The 25499-nt window shown below is 32.8% G+C and overlaps 1 protein-coding gene across 3 annotated transcripts in view; it reads right to left on the minus strand.

The window, feature by feature from the left end:
• Positions 1-14080: 14080 nt before the first annotated feature.
• Positions 14081-25499, minus strand: part of LOC127719514 (period circadian protein homolog 2-like) — a 39854-nt gene continuing 28435 nt past the window's right edge. For all 3 annotated transcript variants that reach the window (XM_052225665.1, XM_052225664.1, XM_052225666.1), the window contains exons 16-23: positions 25108-25199; positions 24157-24245; positions 23562-23635; positions 21206-21764; positions 19735-19841; positions 18888-19007; positions 18339-18590; positions 14081-16875 (exon numbers count right to left, since the gene is read on the minus strand). In XM_052225665.1, coding sequence (XP_052081625.1) covers positions 15949-16875; positions 18339-18590; positions 18888-19007; positions 19735-19841; positions 21206-21764; positions 23562-23635; positions 24157-24245; positions 25108-25199 — 2220 coding nt within the window. In that variant the 3' untranslated portion in view covers positions 14081-15948. The remainder of the gene's footprint in view (positions 16876-18338; positions 18591-18887; positions 19008-19734; positions 19842-21205; positions 21765-23561; positions 23636-24156; positions 24246-25107; positions 25200-25499) is intronic.

Here is a 25499-nt window from a genome sequence, read left to right on the forward strand (position 1 = left end):
GCTTTATTCTAATGTATTTTTTCTTCTTCTATTGAATGCATATATACTTATTCAATATTTAAGCTGCTATGTATAACAGTATTATGTATTTTATTTTGTTTGTATTTTTTTTTCTTTTTTCTTTTCTATTTGTATTAATAGTTTTTGAAGGCCTCATGGGAGATTAACATGTAATTGTTAAATGTGTTACCTTCGTTAAATAAAGAATTTTATTAATTATTATTTACGTTCATGTTTAGTAACAACGCAGTACAATCACACCTTGTTTTTCTAATAAATTCGTCACATCTCAAATACTCCCTCTGTTAACCCCTTTTATGTCTTTCATTATGAAGAAATTCAATTTCAATAGACAGTGAAATATGTTTGGTCAGATAAATGTAGTAACACCCCAAAGAGTAACACTTTCAGTTTTATATAAATGAATAACTGATAAAAAGTAACATATTGCTGTTCCCTCTTAAAGGACGCTGACACTATGGAATTTCTTTTAATAATTGTTATCATGTTTCATGTATACAAACTTTTGAATGTTAATTAGGTGCAAATGTGTAAATAATCGGATTTATAGCATCTATACTAGCATCAGTGGAAATACCACATTTGAAGATAAATAGAGATTAATTGGTTTGACAAATAACTGATGCATTTACGACTGTGGTTTAACCACCATCTAAAATAAATACTGACGTCTCAGCCGATTAGTTTCAAATACTTATGATATAATCAAGCAAGTGATAATATCAACCTAATGATATATTTAATCTGAATTTCTCACCCTTTTCATATATCATGGAGCAAGAAATAGTCACCTATTCCAGCGGCTCATCCCGATTTTTTCGCCGATTATATGTGCTTTCTATACAAATGTTCACCTATTTTGAAAAAAAAATCAATCACTTATATTTCAGAAAATAAAAGAGGTAATTACATTATTTTTTGGATTTTAAGTTAAAGTTATGCAAAATTTTAACAAAACCTGTGACACAGCCCATTTACTGTTACTTGGCCTTAATGCACATTTCCAAGATGTATGACGTTGATTTTGGAAGAGTAGGACATAGCTGACAAGCTTTAACAGAAATTGGACCAAAAACTGAAGAGAGAAAAGGCATAAAAGAGATTTTTTTTTTTCAATTTCATTTCAAAGATTTTAAGCTACCTCATAATGTTTTTATGGGAGCTGATGTAAACCTTTATCCATAAATTTCCCAAAACTTTGACGAGAAATGCTAACAGTGTTGATTTCCAATTTCAAGGGGCATGAGTTTCACAAAAATAATCGTACAGCCAAGATTTTTGAATTCATCCCAAGATAATGCCTGTGTAACCAATTAACATATTTTCCCTTAATTTGATTAAGACTGTAGGCGAGGGACTGCTCTCAACGTTGCATGGACGGACATTAACATTTCAATAGTCAATGCTATGCTTCATGGCGGTTAACAAAAAATCAAAATGAATCATTCAAATCCTGTCAATGGGTTGTTAGATTCATCTGCATTTTTCAAGGCTGATAGAACTTGACCTAATGAACGCCTCATGTCAAGTTTGCTCTAAATGCTTTAGTTTTTGAGATATAAGCCAAAAACTGCATTTTACCCCTATGTTCTGTTTTTAGCCATAGCCGTCATGTTTTTTGACGAAACAGAAAATTAAACACAAACTTCATTCTAGATACCCTAAGGTTCATTCAGCTTAAGTTTGGTTGGAATTGGTTCAATAGTTTCAGAGGGGAAGATGTTTGAAATAGTTTACACTGGACGGACGACGCCGGGCGCCAAGTGATGGCATAAGCTCACCGTTCCGAAGGTGAGCTAAAAAGAAAAGCCATCAGATCACCTATTTAGCATTGTTACACACTTAAGGGACAAGTCCTTCAAAGATCTAAAATTACCAAATTCTTTAGAGCTGATATTGAATTTAACCTGTCCTGGAAACAACATATCCACAGAGTCTACCAAAAAATAAAAAAAAAAAAAAAAGTATGCTAGGATTCTTAAAGTCATAAGAAACGAGTTTTTTGAAATTTTAATGTTATCGAAATTATTGAAGCAATGCATGCATATATTCTACATTAAATCTTGTATGCACGTTTTTTTTTTTAATATTTATTACGAATCTATAGCGTATTATCGACAAATAATATTTCATTCAATGATTGTTGATAGCAAGCTAATTAACTTTCGAGCTTGTTGTCGAAGTTTACCGGGTCGTGACATTGATAAACAATAAACACAGAGCACGTGGAAAATTTGACAAATAAGTGAATTGAAAGAACCAAGACATTTGTTTTTATATTTTATAATGCGTTCCCATTTTATCAATTAAACTTTTCCTTAACAGTTGTCGTCTGTTTATGTAGTTCATACGTGTTTCTCGTTTTTATATAGATTAGACCGTTGGTTTTTCCGTTTGAATGGTTTTACACTAGTAATTTTTTTGGGGCCCTTAATAGCTTGCTGTTCGGTGTGAGCCAATGCTCCGTGTTGAAGGCCGTACCTTGACCTATAATGGTTTACTTTTATAAATTGTAACTTGGATGGAGAGTTGTCTCATTGGCACTCATACCACATCTTCCTATATCTAGTTAAATGATTTGTTGTATTAAATTTGTTTTTTAAAAATCTGTTATTACTATTTACCTTCCAGAGCACGTGTGTTTTACATTCTTTCATCACGGTTTCCCCCTCGCACTTGCGCTGTGCGGTATCCAAAGTTATAACGAGAGGTTTCGTGGTTGAGGTCACTGCATACGGGAAAATATCGACGAATTAGTGTCTGGGAAGTCAATAATTCAATATCGGTACATTTATGCAGATTTTGATAATATAAAGGATTTTCTTTAAAAAGAAAGTTCACGTTCACTTTTTTTATAGTAAAACGTAGCCATGAAAAACATATTTTTTTTTAATTTGAAGTTTCATATGACTTTAAGATTTAAACGTAGAACATCAAACAATGATACAAAGACGAATACGTTACAATAGTCACATTTAATTTCACGGCCGACACTCGGCTAACCGAGAGATTGATCGGTTAATCTATATTGAGTATGCGGCTATATGGGCGGTTGGTCTGTTAATCGGGTCGGTTATACGTCTGTTAAGAGTAAAACGCACAATTTAAATGTTCAACTCTGTTAAATATACAGATTTTTGGCATATTATAAAAACCAAATAAAAAAAAAAAAAAAGTGTCTGACAAAATGTTATCTATCATAGAACATTTTCCACATGTAAAAACATTTCATAGTCTGCGCAAACTTCAGTAAAACTAAAAGGCGTTGCGCAAGTATGTGGTATTTATGCTTATACGCATAGCAATTGTTTTAATAAAAGGCGAAACAAAAAATTTTAAATATCATTTAAAGGACACAAAATAGTACTTTGGTTCTAAAAAATAAATTGACATTAGTAAATATTTCATAATTGTAATATAACGTGAGTAATACCACGTTTTAATGACTATTAGGAGAATAAAGTCTGTTAATGGGTTGGACAATTAAAATTGTGTCAGTTAAGAGTTATTTAGCCACGACAATAGTTTTGCTACCTTTATAATTTCCCATTAAAAAAGTTAAGAATGAGATGTACTTGAGTAAATAAAAATGACAATACGGTGCAACAGTATCCTTGTAGTAAGGCCATTTTTATTTTGACTTTCTTTGCTATTTATTGAAAGGTGTGTCACTGTAATATAGCGTGATATGGATTGGCCGCTGGAATATGCATGAATTTATTATTAATGTTTTCAATCAGCCTTGATTTTTGTGTCTGTTCAAAAAAGCACGTTCAAAAATCTGACTGAAAGTGTCTGTCTTATACAACACCGGGTACATATAACGTGTTGTCGTTCTCATATGGACATGATATTTGCCACTGGACGTTAAACTCTAATTCGTCAGCATCATCCAATTAGTTCTTTTGTTCTATTACTTAATCATATGTTGTTTACAAAACATTCTAAAGAAGTAAATGGAAAGAAGCGAATGCAGCTACATTTGATTGTCTTAAGTTTTAATTCATTTTATTTCGTTTAGTTCCTTTCTATATATACATAAGTGCAGAGGAGAACTGCAGTTGTGCGCTTGTAAAATTCTAGCATTTGTCACCAAATTGAGTACATCGCAATCCGTTACTGTTTCAACCACCCCCTCCCCCTGAAATTTTGTTTTGTTTGCACTTTACAATATTTACTGAGCTATCAGATTCAGCGGTTGACAGGAGGCCAATGTTTATCGGACTCCAGTCTCAAATAACATATAAAGTGATATACAGTAAAAAAATTGCAAAGCATCTATATAGACATCTTCGCTAGCCAAGGGTTACGATCCCCTTCCCTCCTCTCCAGCCAAGGGTTACGATCCACTTCCCTCCTCTCCAGGAGAGGAGGGAAGTGGATCGTAACCCTTGGCTAGCGAAGATGCTATATAGATATCGTTGTCTATACTATTAATTTAAAAATAAGGAGATGTGGAATAAATGCCAAAATTGTTTTAACAATCATCTTGGAGGGTCTAAATAGTAAAAAGGGGTGTTTCATGCCTGTATTCTTAAACAATTGTTATTTTTCTCTCTTTTTTAGCAATGCATCACTCTCTACTGTCCTTATCTATTATTCTATATTCTGCGTCTCCATCCAGATTCTCGTGTATACCATGAGGGTCCGGATTAGGGGTGTTGTTTATTTCTGTATTCTTTAAATTGTTATGTCACTTTTCTCTACATTTTATTTATTTTTCTCATTATTCTTTCTCTATTCTTTAAATTTTAGCATCCCAATATATTTTACTTACTGATGTTTAGTTACATTACGACGTTTATCTCTGATATAAAAAGCAGATGTGGTATGATTGCCAATGAGACAACTCTCCACAAGAGACAAAAATGACACAGAAATTAACAACTATAGGTCACCGTACGGCCTTCAACAATGAGCAAAGCCCATACCGCATAGTTAGCTATGAAAGGCCCCGAAATGACAATGTAAAACAATTCAAACGAGAAAACTAACGGACTTATTTATATATAAAAAAAAATGAACGAAAAACAAATATGTAACACATAAACAAACGACAACCACTGATTTACAGGCTCCTGACTTGGGACAGGCACAAACATACATAATGTGGCGGGGTTAAACATGTTAGCGGGATCCCAACCCTCCCCTAACCTGGGACGGTGGTATAACAGTACAACATAAGAACGAACTATAAAAATGATGTATATACTGGTTACCAATGTAGATGACAAATTGGTGTCATTCGTAACAACGAAACAGAATTCACATGATATATGCGACCATTCTTGAATGAAATTAATATTACTTTAATATTAGGGGACGACCATTTGATATTCTGGGGGGGGGGGGGGGGGGGGCCAGGAGGATTTTGAAAATAAATAACTCAGCCTTGATAATCACAAAAATAAATGGTTTGTTCTGCGGTAGTTTGAAAATAAATTACCTGACTTGCAATGTATTGAAAATAAATAACTCAGCAGGTCTAATTGAAAGTATGAGATGGCACCAGATTCTTCATAAATTCATCTTTTTTCCAAAAAAAAAAAAATCGGGAAACACTTCCCATATCTTTTAATAATAAAAGTATAAGTTATAGATATTTCATATCTTTTGGATAGTTTTGCGGTGTTTCGTAAATTATACCATAGCTTTTGTTGAAACCCCCGGCAATAACCTCACGAGACGAAGTCGAGTGAGGTTGCCGAGGGGTTTCAACAAAAAACTATGGTATAATTTACGAAACAACGCAAAACTATCCAAAAAATATGGAATATCTGTTTTAACCTATCGCATCTTTTGTTGTTTAAAATTGTATATTTCATATATTTTTGTTTGTTTACTTTAAAAATAGTTTTGATAAGAATCAGTTAAATAACCCTTTTCGGGCCTTACACATAAAGCTCCGCCTACTTTCTAAAATAAGCACGGGCTTCTGAAACAGCGGGAAAATCAGTAAGACGAGATGTTTCAACAGAGATGGATGCACATTTACATTGGTGACGGATAATGTTACAGACGAACAAATATTAAAGGAATTAGATGTTCTGGATATGGACGCAAGAGACCACAGATTAAAAGTTGAACTGCAACGGGTTAGTTTTTTTTATTTTATCAAAATGTTTGAATGTTTTAATTTTTTAATATTCATATATAATTCTGAGGAAAGTAATTTCACAAGAATCTTTTTGAGAGTTTGGATGAATCATTCTACATTTTAATTTGTACCTGAAGCCCAAGTCGTACATAAATTAAAACGGATTTCAAAATGTTCATAATTAAAATCACTTGTTTACTAGCAATAATTTACATAAAAAAGTAAGCTTCATTTAGAAAAACCAGACGCCATCTAATTTTAACATTTCAACATTATTGTTATTACTTGAGCAACCTCGTTAAAGTCTAGATGTCAGCAATGTATAACACATCGGGTGCGGGTCCAGGATTCTGAAAGGGGGATCTAGCAAGCCAACATTTTGAGTAATACAATGAAAAAGTCTATGCATTTACCAAATATGAAGCTCCTTAAAAGGGGCTTGCTCCCTGCCCTCCCTCCAAAAGCCGTCTCGGTAAATTCAAATCTATACATGTAGCTGTAAAGTGAAGCCTATGGAATACATTCCAAGTATAAATCTCAATAACCGAAAATCAACTTATATTTTCCAGTATAATATATACACATTTATATATTTTTTTAAACTTTATTTGTTTGTTTATTTGTTCTAGGAGCGATTTTTTTTTCATTTAAAATATAGGACAACAGAGTTGGTGTACGTGGGTTCGATTCCCACCCTAGGCATTCATTTATATCGGCTGGTGCAAAGCGGGCAGTTTAGCTTAGTGGCCCCGCACTGACTCTGTTGTTCAAATGTCAAAAAATTCAGACAGCCAGGTCTTGCTATCTTTCTTTTTCTCGAAGACCCTATACAACAAAACCATGGTATAATTGTGAAAATTATACCATAGATATCTATGGTATAAATTTCGGTTATTGAGATTTATACTCGGGTTGCATTCCCAAGGTTCCATTGCACAGCTATAGGTTAAATATTATTTAAATATACTTGAAATGTCAGAAAATTGGTTTCATTTAACCTGAGGTTAATTGTCTCAGGAACACTTACCTCACTTTTATTAAATCAGGGCCGTAACTACATAGAGACAAATGCCTCATGTAGGAAATTTCAAAACCAAACGCTTGTCTCCATATCAAATTGTGTTCACCGTGAGTGCCTTGCAAGAAGCAAGTTCTGTTCTCCCTCAGATGTAGCCCCTGATTTTTCGGGATCAATGTTTCTTATCTATTTGTCTTTTGTTCATTGATTGCCCTTCTGTATTCTGTTAGTGTTGCATTCATTTTGTAATTTAGTAATTTTATTATTAACTTGATCATGAGTTTAAAAAAACACAGCAGCCACAGACTTAACTATGTGAATTACATTATTGCTTTATCATACATATTTGTCTTTTGATGTTGTCCCTAGAAACTTAAGTCTTACACTGAATCTATAACGTGATTTTGCTTTGAGACCAAAATATTGTCAAAAAATTATTAAAACAGAACTTGCATTTTCAGTTTAAGAAAGGGTCTGGGGAACACCCAGAAAGCATATTGCATCATTTGTTCTATAGCTTCTTGGGCCTTCAGCGGTTCAAAAACCCTTCAAAAAAAATGTTTGCCAATACTTTTAAAAGAGCCTTAGTTACAGCCAAACTTTAATACTGTGTATGTATGCAATACATGTATATGCATTGGGGAATATAGAAGATTCATTTCTGAAGAGGATAATAATTAATTCTGATTAAATGGTACATAATGACTGGACTATACATGTATTATTTATAATTAACCTATAGCTGTGCAATGGAACCTTGGGAATGCAACCCGAGTATAAATCTCAATAACCGAAATTTATACCATAGATATCTATGGTATAATTTTCACAATTATACCATGGTTTTGTTGTATAGGGTCTTCGAGAAAAAGAAAGATAGCAAGACCTGGCTGTCTGAATTTTTTGACATTTGAACAACAGAGTCAGTGCGGGGCCACTAAGCTAAACTGCCCGCTTTGCACCAGCCGATATAAATGAATGCCTAGGATGGGAATCGAACCCACGTACACCAACTCTGTTGTCCTATATTTTAAATGAAAAAAAAATCGCTCCTAGAACAAATAAACAAACAAATAAAGTTAAAAAAAATATATAAATGTGTATATATTATACTGGAAAATATAAGTTGATTTTCGGTTATTGAGATTTATACTTGGAATGTATTCCATAGGCTTCACTTTACAGCTACATGTATAGATTTGAATTTACCGAGACGGCTTTTGGAGGGAGGGCAGGGAGCAAGCCCCTTTTAAGGAGCTTCATATTTGGTAAATGCATAGACTTTTTCATTGTATTACTCAAAATGTTGGCTTGCTAGATCCCCCTTTCAGAATCCTGGACCCGCACCCGATGTGTTATACATTGCTGACATCTAGACTTTAACGAGGTTGCTCAAGTAATAACAATAATGTTGAAATGTTAAAATTAGATGGCGTCTGGTTTTTCTAAATGAAGCTTACTTTTTTATGTAAATTATTGCTAGTAAACAAGTGATTTTAATTATGAACATTTTGAAATCCGTTTTAATTTATGTACGACTTGGGCTTCAGGTACAAATTAAAATGTAGAATGATTCATCCAAACTCTCAAAAAGATTCTTGTGAAATTACTTTCCTCAGAATTATATATGAATATTAAAAAATTAAAACATTCAAACATTTTGATAAAATAAAAAAACCTAACCCGTTGCAGTTCAACTTTTAATCTGTGGTCTCTTGCGTCCATATCCAGAACATCTAATTCCTTTAATATTTGTTCGTCTGTAACATTATCCGTCACCAATGTAAATGTGCATCCATCTCTGTTGAAACATCTCGTCTTACTGATTTTCCCGCTGTTTCAGAAGCCCGTGCTTATTTTAGAAAGTAGGCGGAGCTTTATGTGTAAGGCCCGAAAAGGGTTATTTAACTGATTCTTATCAAAACTATTTTTAAAGTAAACAAACAAAAATATATGAAATATACAATTTTAAACAACAAAAGATGCGATAGGTTAAAACAGATATTCCATATTTTTTGGATAGTTTTGCGTTGTTTCGTAAATTATACCATAGTTTTTTGTTGAAACCCCTCGGCAACCTCACTCGACTTCGTCTCGTGAGGTTATTGCCGGGGGTTTCAACAAAAGCTATGGTATAATTTACGAAACACCGCAAAACTATCCAAAAGATATGAAATATCTATAACTAAACAAATAATTTAAAAATTGTATGTTTTCGAATATTATAAATATAGTTGTGAAAATAAATAATCAGTCCCTTGCTTTAATGAAAATGAAAAATCTTGCTTCAATAGTGCAGAAAATAGATAATCTGTCCTCTTAGTATACAAAAATAAATAACCGATCCAAAACAAATCCTCCTGCCCTCCCCCCCCCCCCCCCCCCCCCCCCCCCCAGAATATCAAATGGTCGTCCCCTTACACTTTTCGAAACCATTTTTATCAATTTCCAATTTCCATTGTCTAAATTTATGTTTCATTGTTCATGTGTTGTTTCTGTATATTTTAGCCACTCGTCTTGAGCCTACCCATTTGATCCGATAACTCCCCATAATGCAATCAAATTATATTTTCATTGCCATTCATAACTCTTAACAGACCAAATAACAGACCGGGTTTTATACATCCGACCCATTAACAGACCAGATTTTTAATAAAAATTGATTAATATCACCAAAATACAGATTTTCGTGTAGATTTTTCACACAATGATATTAATATGGTTAACAAACATAATGCCTGTCTTTTTTCGATGTTCAAAATATTGCATGCAAGTAATTTCAGCCAAGTTGTCATTTTGTGTACATTTTGTGCGTGTAAAATGTGTATAAATTTATTGATGAGTAACCCGCCTTTTCATTTTATTGATTGTTTATCGAAGCTAGAAAAAAAATAATTACACCACTGGATTCAGTACATTGAATTGTTTTGTCAGACATGAATAATTTTTATGACAAAAATATATTTAAAAAGTTATACAATGAAATATACTGAACTTGCAAGTATTTTCTCGATAACACCTGATTAACAGACTTTAGCCAACCCAATTAACAGACCAACCGCCGATATAGCCGCATACTCAATATAGATTAACCGACCAATCTCTCGGTTAGCCGAGTGTCGGCCGTGAATTTAGACTAGTAGTGTGCAACAGTATGGAACCTGTTTATAACAAGATCAGAAAAAAATGTTGAGATGGTCCAGCGTTGATCTGCCTGTTATGCCACCAACCGCTATAGAAACATCAATAGTGTGGGGAGTATGTTAGAACTGGGTGGAAATCACAGGGAGACAGAAACTACAACTAACGATGTTCTTCAAAGTAATGAATAATCTTATGGATAAACCATGCGATCAAGATCGGACACCAATGACAACTAGTACAAGATCAACATATACCATGAAATTCAGGCAATACCCAACAAAGACCAATGGATTTCAGTACAGCTTTTTCCAAGAACTCTGACAACCTGGAACTCTTTATTCTATTCTACCATATAGTGACCGCCTTCAACAAATTGAAGATTATGTCACAGGAGGAAACTTACAACAAGACATAGATTGATATATATACAGTCTTTAAAAAATACGAAAAAAAGAAAAAAATGCTTTGTATAATTAAGTATGATGTAATAGTTGAGTTAATATTGATGCTTTGAAATTGAAGATTTGAAAGAGTCTACTGAAGTGCAATTTACAATGTTATCTGGTAGTTTGTTCCAGTCGGTAATAGTTCTTGGAAAATAGAATTCTTTTCTGTACTGTGTTTTGTAGGATGGAATTTGGAAGCTGTTCGGATTTGAATGTCTTGTTTGTCTTTTTTGTGGGATTAATTTATTATTTTTAGGTATTGCAACATTTTCGTGTTCAATTTTATAAAGCATAACCTATCTTGAGTCTTTTTTTCTGTCAGAGAGGCTGCACCATTCAAGATGTTGTAACATGTTACCAACGCTTGAGGTGTTTCTGTATTTGTTGGTAAAAAGACGCGCAGCCCTCCTTTGAACTTTTTCAATGCTATCTATGTCTTGTTGTAAGTATGCATCCCAAACAGAGCAAGCATACTCTAGTGATGGTCTTACTAGGGACTTATATGCTTGCTCTTTAATTGATGTTGAGCTTATGTTCAGGTTCCTCCTTAGAAAGCCTAGGGTGCTATTAGCTTTCTTGCATATGTTGTTTATGTGCACATCCCATTTAAGGTTGGAACTGATGGTAACCCCCAGATATTTTGCTGTTGTTACATGTTCTAATGAGTGATTGTGTAATGTGTAGTTAAATGTGATTGGTTTTTGTCGAGCCTTCGACTATAGTCGAAAAAGCGAGACATAGCGATCCTACATTTCGTCGGCGTCGTCGTCGTCGTCGTCGTCGGCGGCGGCGTCCACAAATATTCACTCTGTGGTTAAAGTTTTTGAAATTTTAATAACTTTCTTAAACTATCCTAGATTTCTACCAAACTTGGACAGAAGCTTGTTTATGATCATAAGATAGTATCCAGAAGTAAATTTTGTAAAAATAAAATTCCTGTTTTTCCGTATTTTACTTGTAAATGGACTTAGTTTTTCTGCCAGGAAACATTACATTCACTCTGTGGTTAAAGTTTTTTAAATTTTATTAACTTTCTTAAACTATCCTGGATTTGTACCAAACTTGGACAGAAGCTTGTTTATGATCAAAAGCTAGTATCTAGAAGGAAATTTTGTTAATCTTTTGTACCTGTTTATCCGTATTTTACATAAATGGACTTAGTTTTTCTTCCAGTTAACATTAAATACAGTCTGCAGTTAAAGTTTTTAAAACATTTATTAGATTCATAAACTATCCTGGATTTATATTAAACTTTGACAGAAGCTTCTTACAATCAAAAGATAGTATCTAAAGGAATATTTTTGTTGATTTTTTCCTCATTTTTGTTGAGCCTGCGATTAACAGCAAAAGTAGGCGAGACACTGGGTTCCGTGGAACCCTTACGAATTTTTTATTTCTGGTGACTGAAATTACATTACACTTATCTGGGTGGAATGCCATTTTCCACATAGTTTCCCACGATGCCAGTTTGTCAAGATCTTTTTGTAATGTGGATGCTTCGGAATTTGATTTTATTGCCAAATACACTATTGTGTCGTCTGCAAATAAACGTACTGTAGATGTAAGACCAGTTGGAATGTCGTTAATATAATACAGGAAGAGACTTGGTCCAAGAACTGACCCCTGTGGAACCCCTGACTCAACTACAACATACTCAGATGTTTCCCTCTCTAGAACTACCTGTTTACGATTGCTTAGAAAATTTTGTATTCAGTAATTTAATTCCCCCTGTATCCCGTAAGGGTGAAGCTTATTAGTTAGAAGAGAATGTTAAACTTTATCGAATGCTTTAGAAAAATCCATGACCAAACTATCTGTTTTTTTACCGTTTTCCATGTTAAGTGAGACATCATCTATAAATTCAAGTAGTTGTTTCGCAGGATCGACCTCTGCGAAATCCATGCTGTAGGGGAAATGAAATGTTGTGATTATCTGCATGTGTCATGATGTGTTTAACTACTATGTGTTCTAACAGTTTGCAACAAATACATGTGAGAGATATAGGGCGGTAGTTTTCAGGGTTATATTTTTGGCCTTTTTTGTATACAGGAGAGACATTGGCAGTTTTCCAGTCATCTGGAACAACACCTGTTTAAACTGACTTCTCAAAGATAATGGTAAGTATTGGTGCAATTTCATGTGAAAGTTCTTTTAAAAATCTTGGTTTAATTTCGTCTGGTCCTGCTGCTCTGTTAGGATTTAAGTTATGTAAAAGTTTTTTGCCACCTACAATAGCTGAGCATCACTCTTGTCTATTTCAAACTGTGCAATCCTCCTGTTAGCCTATAAGGACAATTAATGGACTGGAACTGTACCAGATGGGTTTATTTTCATGGTATACTGGGATAGAAGCCAGTTTGGTTCAGTCAAGATGCATGAAAAGCAAATGGGTAGCCCCTTCTCCATATTTTTTTCTCTTTTCTTCGTTATTCTCCTTTGATCCTTTGATACCAATAATCACTTGTATATGTATTTTTGGGTTATTGGTCAGCGTATAGATGTAGATGTGGGTGTCCGAGAGATCTGAAAAGAACTCTCATATTACAACTCTCTACTTTCAACCTGCTGACCAAATAGAAAGTCATTCTGTTTCGTAGTAGTTGCTGTGCCTCAGAAAAGTGTGACGGAAATATAAACTGAACCAATGGACGAACAAACAGACAAGGTGAATCCAATATACAGTGAGGGTACAATCAGGCATCACGTAAAGGTCAAATGATACCTTTTAAGTAAAAGACCAAAGGCACCTGCTCCATTGACTAGTGATGGCTGTAGATGACCTACGTGTACTTGAACCACTCAGCCTACAAAGCGCCATCCCATTCTAGATTGGAGTATAATTCAGCATCAATAAATTGTCAGAAGGTACTTTCAGTAAAAGATAATTCAGTTCAAAAACAACAATCTGCATCCTGAACATAATTTGTATGGCTTGAGTAGAAGATTTCTTAGGTGATCCACTGTTACATAGTGTTTGGTTTATTATGTTAAATACAAACAATAGGGTTCTAAACCAGTATTTTGCGATTGATAATTAGATGCAACTGTAGTCCAGATTGATAAATTGAAGGGGAGAGGATTTCAAAATGCGGGAACCAAAACCCATCAGTTGATTAAAAACAGAGGAACACTATACACTAAAGATTGAGCAACTCCCAACACAAACTGGTGTATACCCAGTTTCTCAGTAAGGTTTAATAGTTCGAGCACCACTAGTGACACCAGCTGGCTTTCTATTTTCAAAATTTGTTGATGAGTAAAATCAAATGATTTAATGATTTCATATACAATGGTGTATTGGTGGATTGTCTTGTGTAACCCCAAGAAATCACAAAATTTATAATTTAAGAACAATACAATTTAAATAATTTATTTTCAGTACTTGAAACATTTCAATACATGTAACAACATATAAATATTTTATTTACTTACAGATAATAAACTTCATGAATAAATGCAACCTATCGCATTGAAACAAAAATCATTTTGAACAATATTGTTAAAAAGTATTTTGATTTAATGTCCTATTTTCGCTTCCTGCATTTCAGATGAACTCTGAACCTGCCAAATCTGTTTTTCTTACACAAATGACAGCATATTTATACTATAGATTGAGAAAATTAATATCCAGAAATTTGTATAAAAAGACAAAATAAAACTGAGTAGAAAAGACTACAGTATCTACATGCATTATCCAGTAATGATACGATGAATACTGTCAGCATTTTTACTATTTTTATTAATCTAATATTGTCCTCACTTTTAAGACATGTCAAAACAAATGTTTAAACTAATGATTTATTTCTAGGTTTTCGTTTTAAACAAAAGTCCATAGCAATTGACTTATTGCACAACTCCATTGATATATCTTAAAACATATTCAATACTGTTATCAAATGAACATATATTGGGTTAATGATTCCTGATGAATATCTAAAAATAAATCTATCAATGAAAGCCTTAATAAATTTCGACTAAACGTTAGATTGTCATAAATGGTTATCTCCACTTCATAAAGCCTCAAATTTTGTTTATTTGTTATCTATGCATCAACTATGCATTAGTGTCAATGTACAAAACAAAGTACAGAGGTTCCCTGTTCTGTTTGTCTTAAGTCCATTGGCAATTGATTAATGCATATTCAGGATATTTTACTTCAAAACTTTTGAAAACCTGATAGTAAACTGCTAACTTCAGCCTTGATATGTGTCATAGAATGCATCAAAACCATGTTAACTATTGTTTGTTTGTTATTCAATAATTCCAAATGTGCCCTATATCCATAATTTCTATTGAAATATTCATTGCCACATTTTCACTGACATTCATGACATTAAGGCAATTAAAAACTGTAGGAAAACAAACTCACATCTGTACACAATTATTCATATACATTTTCTCATACATGACATATACACATCTGCATACTTACTCTTTACTCATCAAACAACATTAATACAAAATAATTACACATGTATATATATATTCTACATTCAATCTTTACAATCTGATTGCCAGAAAGCCGGTCATGAGACCAAACAGCACTTTATGATAAAAGAGCTGTTGTCAATGATTTTACATGATAAAACAATAATCCAGTTCTCCATTAGAGGGTAATTGAGACCCATACTGCATTGTACTTTTGCATATATACTTCAGTCTAATCTCATTGAAATCTTTCAGAGTGTATTGAATTTTTTCAAAACTTTTTTTTTTACAGTGCAGTGTTTCTTCAATTGACCAAGTGTTAAGTTAAAGTTTCAAGACCTACACAAATAAAAAAAAATCACTAGTAATTTAAACTGGTACTGTGCATGTGTGATTACTCATTTTCATGGTTCAATATAAACTGTCAACAAAATGAGTGTGGTTTTGTCATTTTCTTTATCTAAGCAATACGCTATATGTTTTGCCTACACACTTGCATGCATGGTTTTAAGTAATTTCTTTCACAATAGTAAAGCAGTGATCCAATCCTGTTCTGTTTGGGACTGCTATTTTTACCATAATATATTTTAAAGTGACTTTGTGATGTTATGAACACCATAAAACAATTTACAATAGACCAATTTCCATTTCCTTTTATGAATAAGTGTACCCCCAGGTAAATTGGTGTAAATGACTTCATTCAATAAGCATTGGGACATTGGAAATGTTCAAAAACGCATGATGGTGAAAGTGGTCTATGAACAGACAAGAAAACATGGACCTTTACAAAATGTTTAGTCCACTGCATCAATTATATCACACAAGTCCTCCATATCTGGTGAGTCTCTGATCGGATGCTCTGACAAGTAAGCTTCATGCGTGTCCTGTGGGAACAAAGGCTGCATGAACAGACTGTCAAAAAAGTTTGCATTCATTTTTTTCATATTTTGTTCTTTAGCACAATTTGAGCATTTGGTATTTGAAGACATTTCTTCCAGAGATTCACAAAAACTACATGTAATTTTCTGTTCTTCGGTTTTTAAATCTTCTAACAGATAAGACAATTGGTTTTGAACCACGGCTGATTGATTCATTTCATTCAATCTGTTCAAATCATCTAAAAGTACATCTTTCCTTGAATTGTTTTTTAAAGTATACTCCATCTTTATCCGTTCATTCATGTTAGCTTCTTTAATCCAGAAGCCTTTTTTTGAATGTTTAAATTTCGTTGGATTTTTAACAAATAAATGATCGAATTGACTGTCCAGATTTTGAGTCTGGTTCAGGTCATTCTCTGATTCTGAGTCCTTGTTTCCCTCGGATAACTTAAACGATTGTGTATCCGACTCTTTCATTGAACTTCCCTTATCATCTGTACTCCTAGAATCACTGGGTGTAAGATCACTGGACTTATAGCTTGCCGACTCCATGTCAACAGAACTGTCATTATAACCTGACTTTGGCAAGGAATCACATTCAGACTCGCTCTTCTTTTCCTGGTCATCCATCTCATCGCCAACTAGAGAATATTGGGTCTCAGAGAGACTATTATCGTCACCATTTCCTGCTTTGGTAATTGTTTCGTCTGTGGTTTTTGATTCAGAAAATGATTTCAATGAGCACCTTAGTTTCTCACTGGCTTCAATTTCTTGTGAATCACTTGAACTATCATCTTTAAACAGATCAGGGTCAATCATAAACAGGTAGTCAGCTTCTTCATCCTAAATAAAATAAGGCACATTGTAGACATTCATATCTATACTAACTAAATCCTCCCCTCCCCCCTTTCCGAAAAAATATATAAAAAATACTTCATACTTTGATAAAGCATTCTATTTGACATTATTTCCAAAATTGTTTCATGTTTAACATTTAGAAATAAATCTTTATTTTTTATGTTTAAGTATGTTATAATTTGCATTCAACCTATATATGTAAATTTTGACTATAACAATAATTATAAAATATACACCACAAACATTGAAGATCAGGACTTATTTACTTATGCATTTCATGAGATACTGAAAATGCAGATATTTTGTAATGTGTTCATCATTGTGAAAATTGCCACCGGACAGATTTTGCAAATATATAACTGGCATTTTAAATTTGTATAGCAATAATTGTATTGAGCATTTCCCTAATACACAATAGTTAATCTCACATTTTTGTGTCTATTGTTCAACAATCGCAGTACATGCACGCAAAAAATTCTGAAATTACAGTAGTTGTCTCATGTGCAATCATCATGATCATTGGATACTGAATTTACAGTAATTGCCTCATGTTCAATCATTGGATATTGAATTTACAGTAATTGTCTCATGTTCATTCATTGGATACTGAATTTACAGTAATTGTCTCATGTTCAATCATTGGATATTGAATTTACAGTAATTGTCTCATGTGCAATCATTGGATATTTCTCAGTATTTCAAGTAATGATTGTCTAAATGATATAAATCTTTTTATTGTCCCAGTTTAATTTGATAGGTGCATTATGTAGGTACGCTCCATATCTTTAATTTGATAGGTGCATTATGTAGGTACACTCCATATCTTTAATTTGATAGGTGCATTATGTGGGTACACTCCATATCTTTAATTTGATAGGTGCATTATGTAGGTACACTCCATATCTTTAATTTGATAGGTGCATTATGTAGGTACACTCCATATCTTTAATTTGATAGGTGCATTATGTAGGTACACTCCATATCTTTAATTTGATAGGTGCATTATGTAGGTACGCTCCATATCTTTAATTTGATAGGTGCATTATGTAGGTACGCTCCATATCTTTAATTTGATAGGTGCATTATGTAGGTACGCTCCATATCTTTAATTTGATAGGTGCATTATGTAGGTACGCTCCATATCTTTAATTTGATAGGTGCATTATGTAGGTACAGTCCATATCTTTAATTTGATAGGTGCATTATGTAGGTACAGTCCATATCTTTAATTTGATAGGTGCATTATGTAGGTACAGTCCATATCTTTAATTTGATAGGTGCATTATGTAGGTACACTCCATATCCTTTTCTTTTAATCACCAATTAAAAGCCTAACAAAACTAAATACAGACTGAATGTTGTGAGCTGATGTCTATTAGTTATTTGTGTTGTTGGCTTGCTGTAACATTGACATGCACACTTTCTTTTCTTCTTAACATTAAACTTACTTCTGTTGGTTCCTGACAACTTTTTTCTATATTTTCTTTTAATTCTTCCATTTGTTTTAGGACCACGTCAGATTGTTTCATCAGCTTTAAAGCATCCCGGTCTTCTTTCATAGTTCTGTTGAATTTTCGTCTAGGTAGCGTGTATCTCATTTGTACCCCTTCTACCCAGAGGACTCCAAACAGCCAAGGTGGGTCAGAGTGTCTCTTTTTGGTGGCTGTGGCTGAAGCTTTAGATTCCTTTGCTTTTGCAATCTAAACAAACAAATAAATAAGTCAGCATATTAAACATACTTAGCATATTCATCTAAAAAAATTATAGAAAAAGTGTGAAAATTTCTGGATCTTGATCTCAACTGATCACAAAAAGATGAATATAATTATTAAGTACCCTAAATACTGTGTTAGGTAAACAATTTTTGTAATGAAAAGATAGAAGATATTTGGCAGTATCTATTGATTTTATTTACAATTTTAGTGATAGGGTAATTTGTGGCAAAGGTTTCCGATAGCAATCCTTAATTTTTCTTCTTGATATTAATGTATTCGTACCTCTTGATTGTTACTAAGTTCCAGTAGGTACATCAACGAGGAACTTGTGTTCTCTCCTGATGATGAGTCTGAGATAGACATTGCAGTGTTACCCTTGTCACCAGCCTGTGTGAATATCGCCTAAAAATAAACAGGTTTTACAATGATGAAGTATAGTTATAAGAAGTCATTCATACATATCTTCCTATATCTATATGTACTATATTTTGATCTTATTTTATAGGAAGTGAAATGTTCACAAGAAACAAGTCTTATGTTCGTAAGTTTCTAAATAAATGGAATAGTCTGTTTCTCATAGAAAGGTAAAAAATTCTATCATCTGATTGTTTATTGAAAGAGATGAAAACATTACTACCTTCTGAGTGGTTGTTTAAATAGAAGCAAACATTTCTATATTCTGAGTAGTCATTAAAGAATTTGAAAATTTAAAAATCTTACACCAGAAAGAGTGCAAGACTGTAAAATCTAAGACCCCTTAAGGTAAAACCTCAGTATGTGATGGGGATGGTCTGTTAAGAGATGATAGGAAATCTAACCTGAAGATCAGTCATGTGTAATTTAGTTTGTATTGGATCAATAGTTCCCCAGGGCTGTTCTATTAAAACATACATGGTACCCAGGGAAGGTACTTTAAAAATGGGGTAACCACCTATAGAGGCAAATTAAAATTTCACTTACATTTCAACTATGTACAGATGACACCCACCCATAGTTGAGATTTGGAAGTGCCTTCCCTGGGTCCCATGTATATTTTTATGGAACAGCCCTCAACAGATTTAAAAAAAAATTTATGACAGATGGCAAAAGCTGATTATTGCTTTTTGGTGAGATGAGGTGAAATGTTTACCTTGTGTTTGGTTGTTGCCACACCCCCTGTCCATAAAGGCATAGGGTATGATAGCACAGTCATCGGCTGATAAAATCCTCCCATTACTTGTGGGTAAAATGATGAACCTGAAATCATAGGATTTATTCCATTAAACAAAATGATCACAACATATAGCATGAATAAGACAAAATGGCATACTGGTAAAATCTTCTTAAAACGTTAAAATTGTCATGAAAAGAAATAAAAAGAGAAGCACATGTCCATACCTGTTGGCACCTGAGAAGCATGTAATTATCTATTTTTTAGTTTACTACTTTTGTTACATGAATATGGGGTGTTTTAGGCAATAAAATGGACATGCATCAGGTACTAGCATCATTATATTATTTCATACAAAAATACTGAAATCTTCACTATCTTAGCATTTGATTTGTGCTAATTTTAAGACGGTTTTTGTCTAAAATGGAAGTGGCCGCACTTGTGTTCAGTCTTAAGATTTATATATATGTTGTATTTGATAATACATAACATATATAAAATGTTGAGACTGAACACGAATGCAGCCACTTCCATTTTAGACGGAAAAACCATCGGAAAACTGACGTTTTATGGCAAATTTGAGAGATTTTTTGTATTTAAGCTTGAATTTGAGTGTTTTTAATGGCCAAATCAGTTAAAATCTTAAACATAAACTAATTGAATCGACTGAAGTAGACACTTGAGTGTTTAAAAAATGTCAAAAATCTTTCATCAGATGTTCTCAGAATTTAAAGCCGAAATAAGCCCTTACTGGACCTTATCCTTTCTAAACAACACGTTAATTCATTATTGTAAAAATTCACTGTATTACAAAAATTTTGTAAAAAAGTAAGAATTGCAAAATCAAACCTTTCTAACCTTTTGTTTCATTCATAAAAATATCATGAACTTGTCCAGTGTACAGTTTGATGGTCAATTGAAGCACACAAGTGTGTAAAAAAGAATATGTCTGTATTGCATCGTTTTTCAATCTCTCATTAGCGTATTTAAAGAAATAGAAAGTTTGGGCTTCAAAATTCAACAAAATTATTGACTTTATACAGAAAATAAATCTTCGTAAAGCGTTTATTTATTAACATATAATACACGGATACATAGCAAAATCATTTTTGAAAACATCGAATTCCCTCACAAAATCTTATCACACACTATAGAGAGATAACTTTTGGGCAAAAAATATTTCATTCAGGGGGAGATAGTTAACCAATTCAAACACATTTTACAATATCTAATAAAAAGTAAGAAAAAGAAAATATTCATCCCATCTTTTTTTATTTAATTTAAATATCCCTAAAAGATATCAATTTCTATTAACAAGTTTTCGTTGTATTTGCCAAAATGAATTCCTCCTATGTTACCAATATAACTTTTGTTAATTAAGCACTTTATATTTGGTAAGTGAGTAATGGTACGTCATTGTAACCAATGTAAACCTTTTTTTTCAACTAACCTGATTGTGGATAGTAGGGCCACTGTATGTTTCCTGGGTTGCCATTAGTGATCGGAGGTTGTTGTGGCAACTGGATACCAGGCATGGAGCCACCGTGATACATTGCCCCTGTACTCTGTGTCAAACCAATTCCATACATGTTAGGAAAGGCTATTTTGGGCTGTCCACCTGATGGTTTCATTACAGGCCCTGTTGTAGTCATGGGAAAAGGTGGACACAACAAATTGACATCCTCTGCTTTGAATGACTTAAATCTACGGGTTTCATCAAGATCAGATGAATGTCCCCGTTTTAATCCTTGTGAAGATTCCTGTTGCACACTGTATTTACTGGTCATGTTGAGTAAGACAAGATTGCTATCTTGTTTTGCCTGTTCTAAATATATCTTTTCTTGTCGTTTTGTATGTTCCTGAAGTGTCTCTTGTGTCAATGACATCAGAACATTAGGTTCCTGAATGGCTGAAAATATTATCTGTGCTTCTCGACTCGTCTCTTCCACTATTTCTTCTATTTGACAAGATGGACTAGGGACCATATCTTCTTTCTCAGATACAAGTACCTGCAAGAAACAAATATGGTTGAACTTAATTTCAAAACTACTATCTGCTTTTGACTTTTGTTAGATAATTAAACAATAATTATTGTGGGACGGTTAAAAAAAGAATCTTAATTCATCCTATTTTTTCATAATTATCAAGCTAAAATTAACATGATATGCATTGATTTTGGTTGATTATTACATAACATAAGCTAGTTGATCTTAGATGGATTTGGCTATTCTTTTAAGTTATCTTTTGATCATATAGTTCATGGATTTTGCTTTTTTCAGAAAAAATTATTTGTATCAGTGATATTTAAGCAATTAAGGTGTAAATTTCAGACAATCATTTTATAAGTGATATTTGTGAAATTGAGGTGTGAATTTCATACAATCAATATTGGATAAGTGATACAAAAGTATTTAAATTGTATGAACAAAGTGGGGTGCAAAAAGTCACACATTAAGAATAAATGGAGAATGTGTCCCCATGGACACAGATGATGTCCCCTCTTGCATACAACATTATAAAGGGACATAACTCAAGAACAATAAAAGTGACACTACCCAAATTTGTGGTTGGGGCAAACTTAAGATACAGAACAGAAACTAAAAATTTTGTAATTTTTCCATTGATAAAGGGGCACAACTCTAGAAAGGTTAGAGTGACGCTACCAAAATTCAAACTTGATCTGTATTTTGTGGTAATAAGCATTGTGTATAAGTTTCATAATATTTGGTTGAGACAAACTTAAGTTAAAGATCGGAAACTAAAAATTTTGCACTTTTTCCATTTATAAAGGGGCATAACTCAACGGTTAAAGTGACGCCACTAAAATTCAAACTTGATCTGTGTTTTGTGGTAATAAGCATTGTGTATAAGTTTCATAACATTTGGTTGAGGCAAACTTAAGTTAGAGAAAGGAAACTATAAAAAATTTGTAATTTTTCCATTTATAAAGGGGCAGAACCCTAGAACAGTTAGAGTGACGCTACCAAAATTCAAACTTGATCTGTATTTTGTGGTAATACGCATTGTGTATAAGTTTCATAACATTTGGTTGAGGCAAACTCAAGTTAGAGAACGGAAACCAATTTTGGGACGTACAGACGTACTTACGTAAAGACAGACAAGGGTAAAACTTAATGCCCCCTCCACTACGGCGGGGGCATAAAAATTTACATAGCTTTAATAAGATCTAAAATTGACTATGGTTGTGAAAAGAACAATTCAAAAGAGGAGGAAGAATATGTAATTTGTACAATTGTGGGAATTTCAGAAAATTATTGTTTAAAAGATATTTGTGCAATTAAGGTGTGTTAAGAACATATTAAATGGTCCTTGTCAAGAACTGACTACAAATGACCATTTTTAAACATACTTCTAAAAGCAAGACATCTTTAATCTTTCAAAAACCATTTTCCATACATCAATCAATTTTTGTACAAAGTTTAAAATCCATTCTTTTTTTTTAACTGATTTTCACAAACTTATGTTTAACAAAGATGAATCCTTAACAAAGATGAATCTTTATGTAGATTGATTTTTGTGAGGGATAAAAAGCAGCAGGAATTTGGACTGCCACTAGAAAAAAATGGTTATATCCATGGAAATAATTTGTTGTGGCTTTTAAGGCCTATTCCTGGAAAAAGTTCAATAATTTTAATATAATACCCAATGCCATTAGAGGTTTGCACACATCATTTTCTGAATTTAGAGTATTTGCATTATAAAAATCATTAAAATCCTCATCACAATACATTATTTACTAATACAAAAGGTTTATTCTGAGATTGCTCTAAGTATATAATAAATACCTTGGTGCTGCTACAAAAACTAGGTGGTTTTGGATATGAAATGTCGACTCCAAAATCAGGTACCTCATCTGAATCTGTAAAGGTATTAAAACCATAATTTTGACTTTTAGAATAAAGAACAGCAATAAAACTTGTCAGTTGCAAAATATCAATGAGAACATCTTTTCACGTACTAACAACTGAACATTTTATTTTTATTCCAAAACATATTTTCCTACATTTGATTTAATTTTCCATGTCAAGCAAAAATTAATAAATTGTCAAAATTAAACTGTATAGGAAATGACTTCTGATCAATTAGTCCACAGTTTTTCATGACACGTTTCTTCTTTTTAAACAACATGTGCTTCAAGTTGCTTATTTATTGAATGAGACTCTTTAATTTATCTAAACACTGTTATCACCGCTAAGTAAAGTGATACGATGAGTCTTACAAAAAAATTCTTTGGGAATTACCCATTCCAAATTCTAATGCATTCCGAGTAATATTTTTAAGTGTACACCAAAACTTACGATTTGAAAACAGTGTGAAACAATGAAATTCCCCCAAAACTTTTAGACATGAATTGTAAATTTCTATAAATATTATACTAACCAATGGCATTACTGTTGTCTGAGTAACTGTCATTACCACTACTTTTGTGTGATGATGATGAATAGGTTTTTGGTTGGCTCATCAAAAATCTAAATATAAAATACACACTCACTTAGCAAATCTAATATTTCTAAAGTTTGGATAAAATGGTCTACATCGTTAACTTCTAATATCAATATTGAATATGCAGGATGGGAAATTTCACATATGTAGTTGCATTCAAGGGGTAAGTACATTCTCACAATTTACCAAACACATAAAGGCTCTTTGTGATGCTGTTTCTCTGAGAAAACATTCTAATTTCAGACTAATCTGAAAATCATCAAAATCAAAAGGAGTCTTATCTTTATAAAATTTGCAATGTGTACTAATCTGATAAGGATACATAAAAGCAATCGAGTTATCATTAGACACAAGAATCAAAGCATGGGAGCATTGGAAAGGCAGTTTCTTTACTCAATGTTTTTGTGACTTTTAGTTTCCCATCCTTATGCAACGGAATCACACCTGACATGAGACTATATTGATCAAATTCAGACTATTTACTTTACCATTTAAAAACTTTTCACAATAGGCTATCAAACATTGAAGTTTAGAAATTTAAACTTTTAATTCAGAAACATAGAAAAAGAATTTTTTACTACAATTCTACATGGCATTTCAACTACAAATAAACAGCTGTACCAGGTGCCCTTTAATGTCAGTCGCTTTACATTTAACATTTACAAAGACAATGCAGTGGCCAGACAATTAACACATAGGTGTGTCATACTTTCTTTGAAAAACGTTGCAGGAGAGACAATTGCAATTGTGAATATTTTACGACATTTTTACATGTGTCATTTACAGTTCTTTATGCTTGTCTTTCGTCAAATCAAATGAAAGTCATCATAAAGTTATGAATGACCTTTTGATGTTGTTTGTGTAGCTAAGTTGTTAGTTATGACTTACCTTTTGATGTTGTTTGTGTAGCTAAGTTGTTCGTAAGTTCCTGATAAGTTGTCATTCAATATCTCATTACGCTGTTCATTTCTGGTGGCAGACTGTAAACATAAAGTCAGTTACGTCATTGTTTAGCAATCAAATAAAATAAGTAAATAAATATCCAATCATATTGTTGTTCTCATTTATAACTAGGGGGTTCTCCCTAATTGAATATATTATGAAACATTCTGCTCATATTTTTTGACAATTGACTTATAAATTCTGTTTATTAGTAACTTCTGTTTCTGAATAAAATAGGAGGTAAAATTCTGCTAATTTATTTTAACAATTAACTTTAATAGTAACTTCTGTTTCTGAATAAAAAGCAGGTGAAATTCTGCTAATTTATTTTAACAATC

Source organism: Mytilus californianus, unplaced genomic scaffold (assembly GCF_021869535.1).
Source record: "Mytilus californianus isolate M0D057914Y unplaced genomic scaffold, xbMytCali1.0.p SCAF_11, whole genome shotgun sequence".
NCBI classification, from domain to species: Eukaryota; Metazoa; Mollusca; class Bivalvia; order Mytilida; family Mytilidae; genus Mytilus; species Mytilus californianus.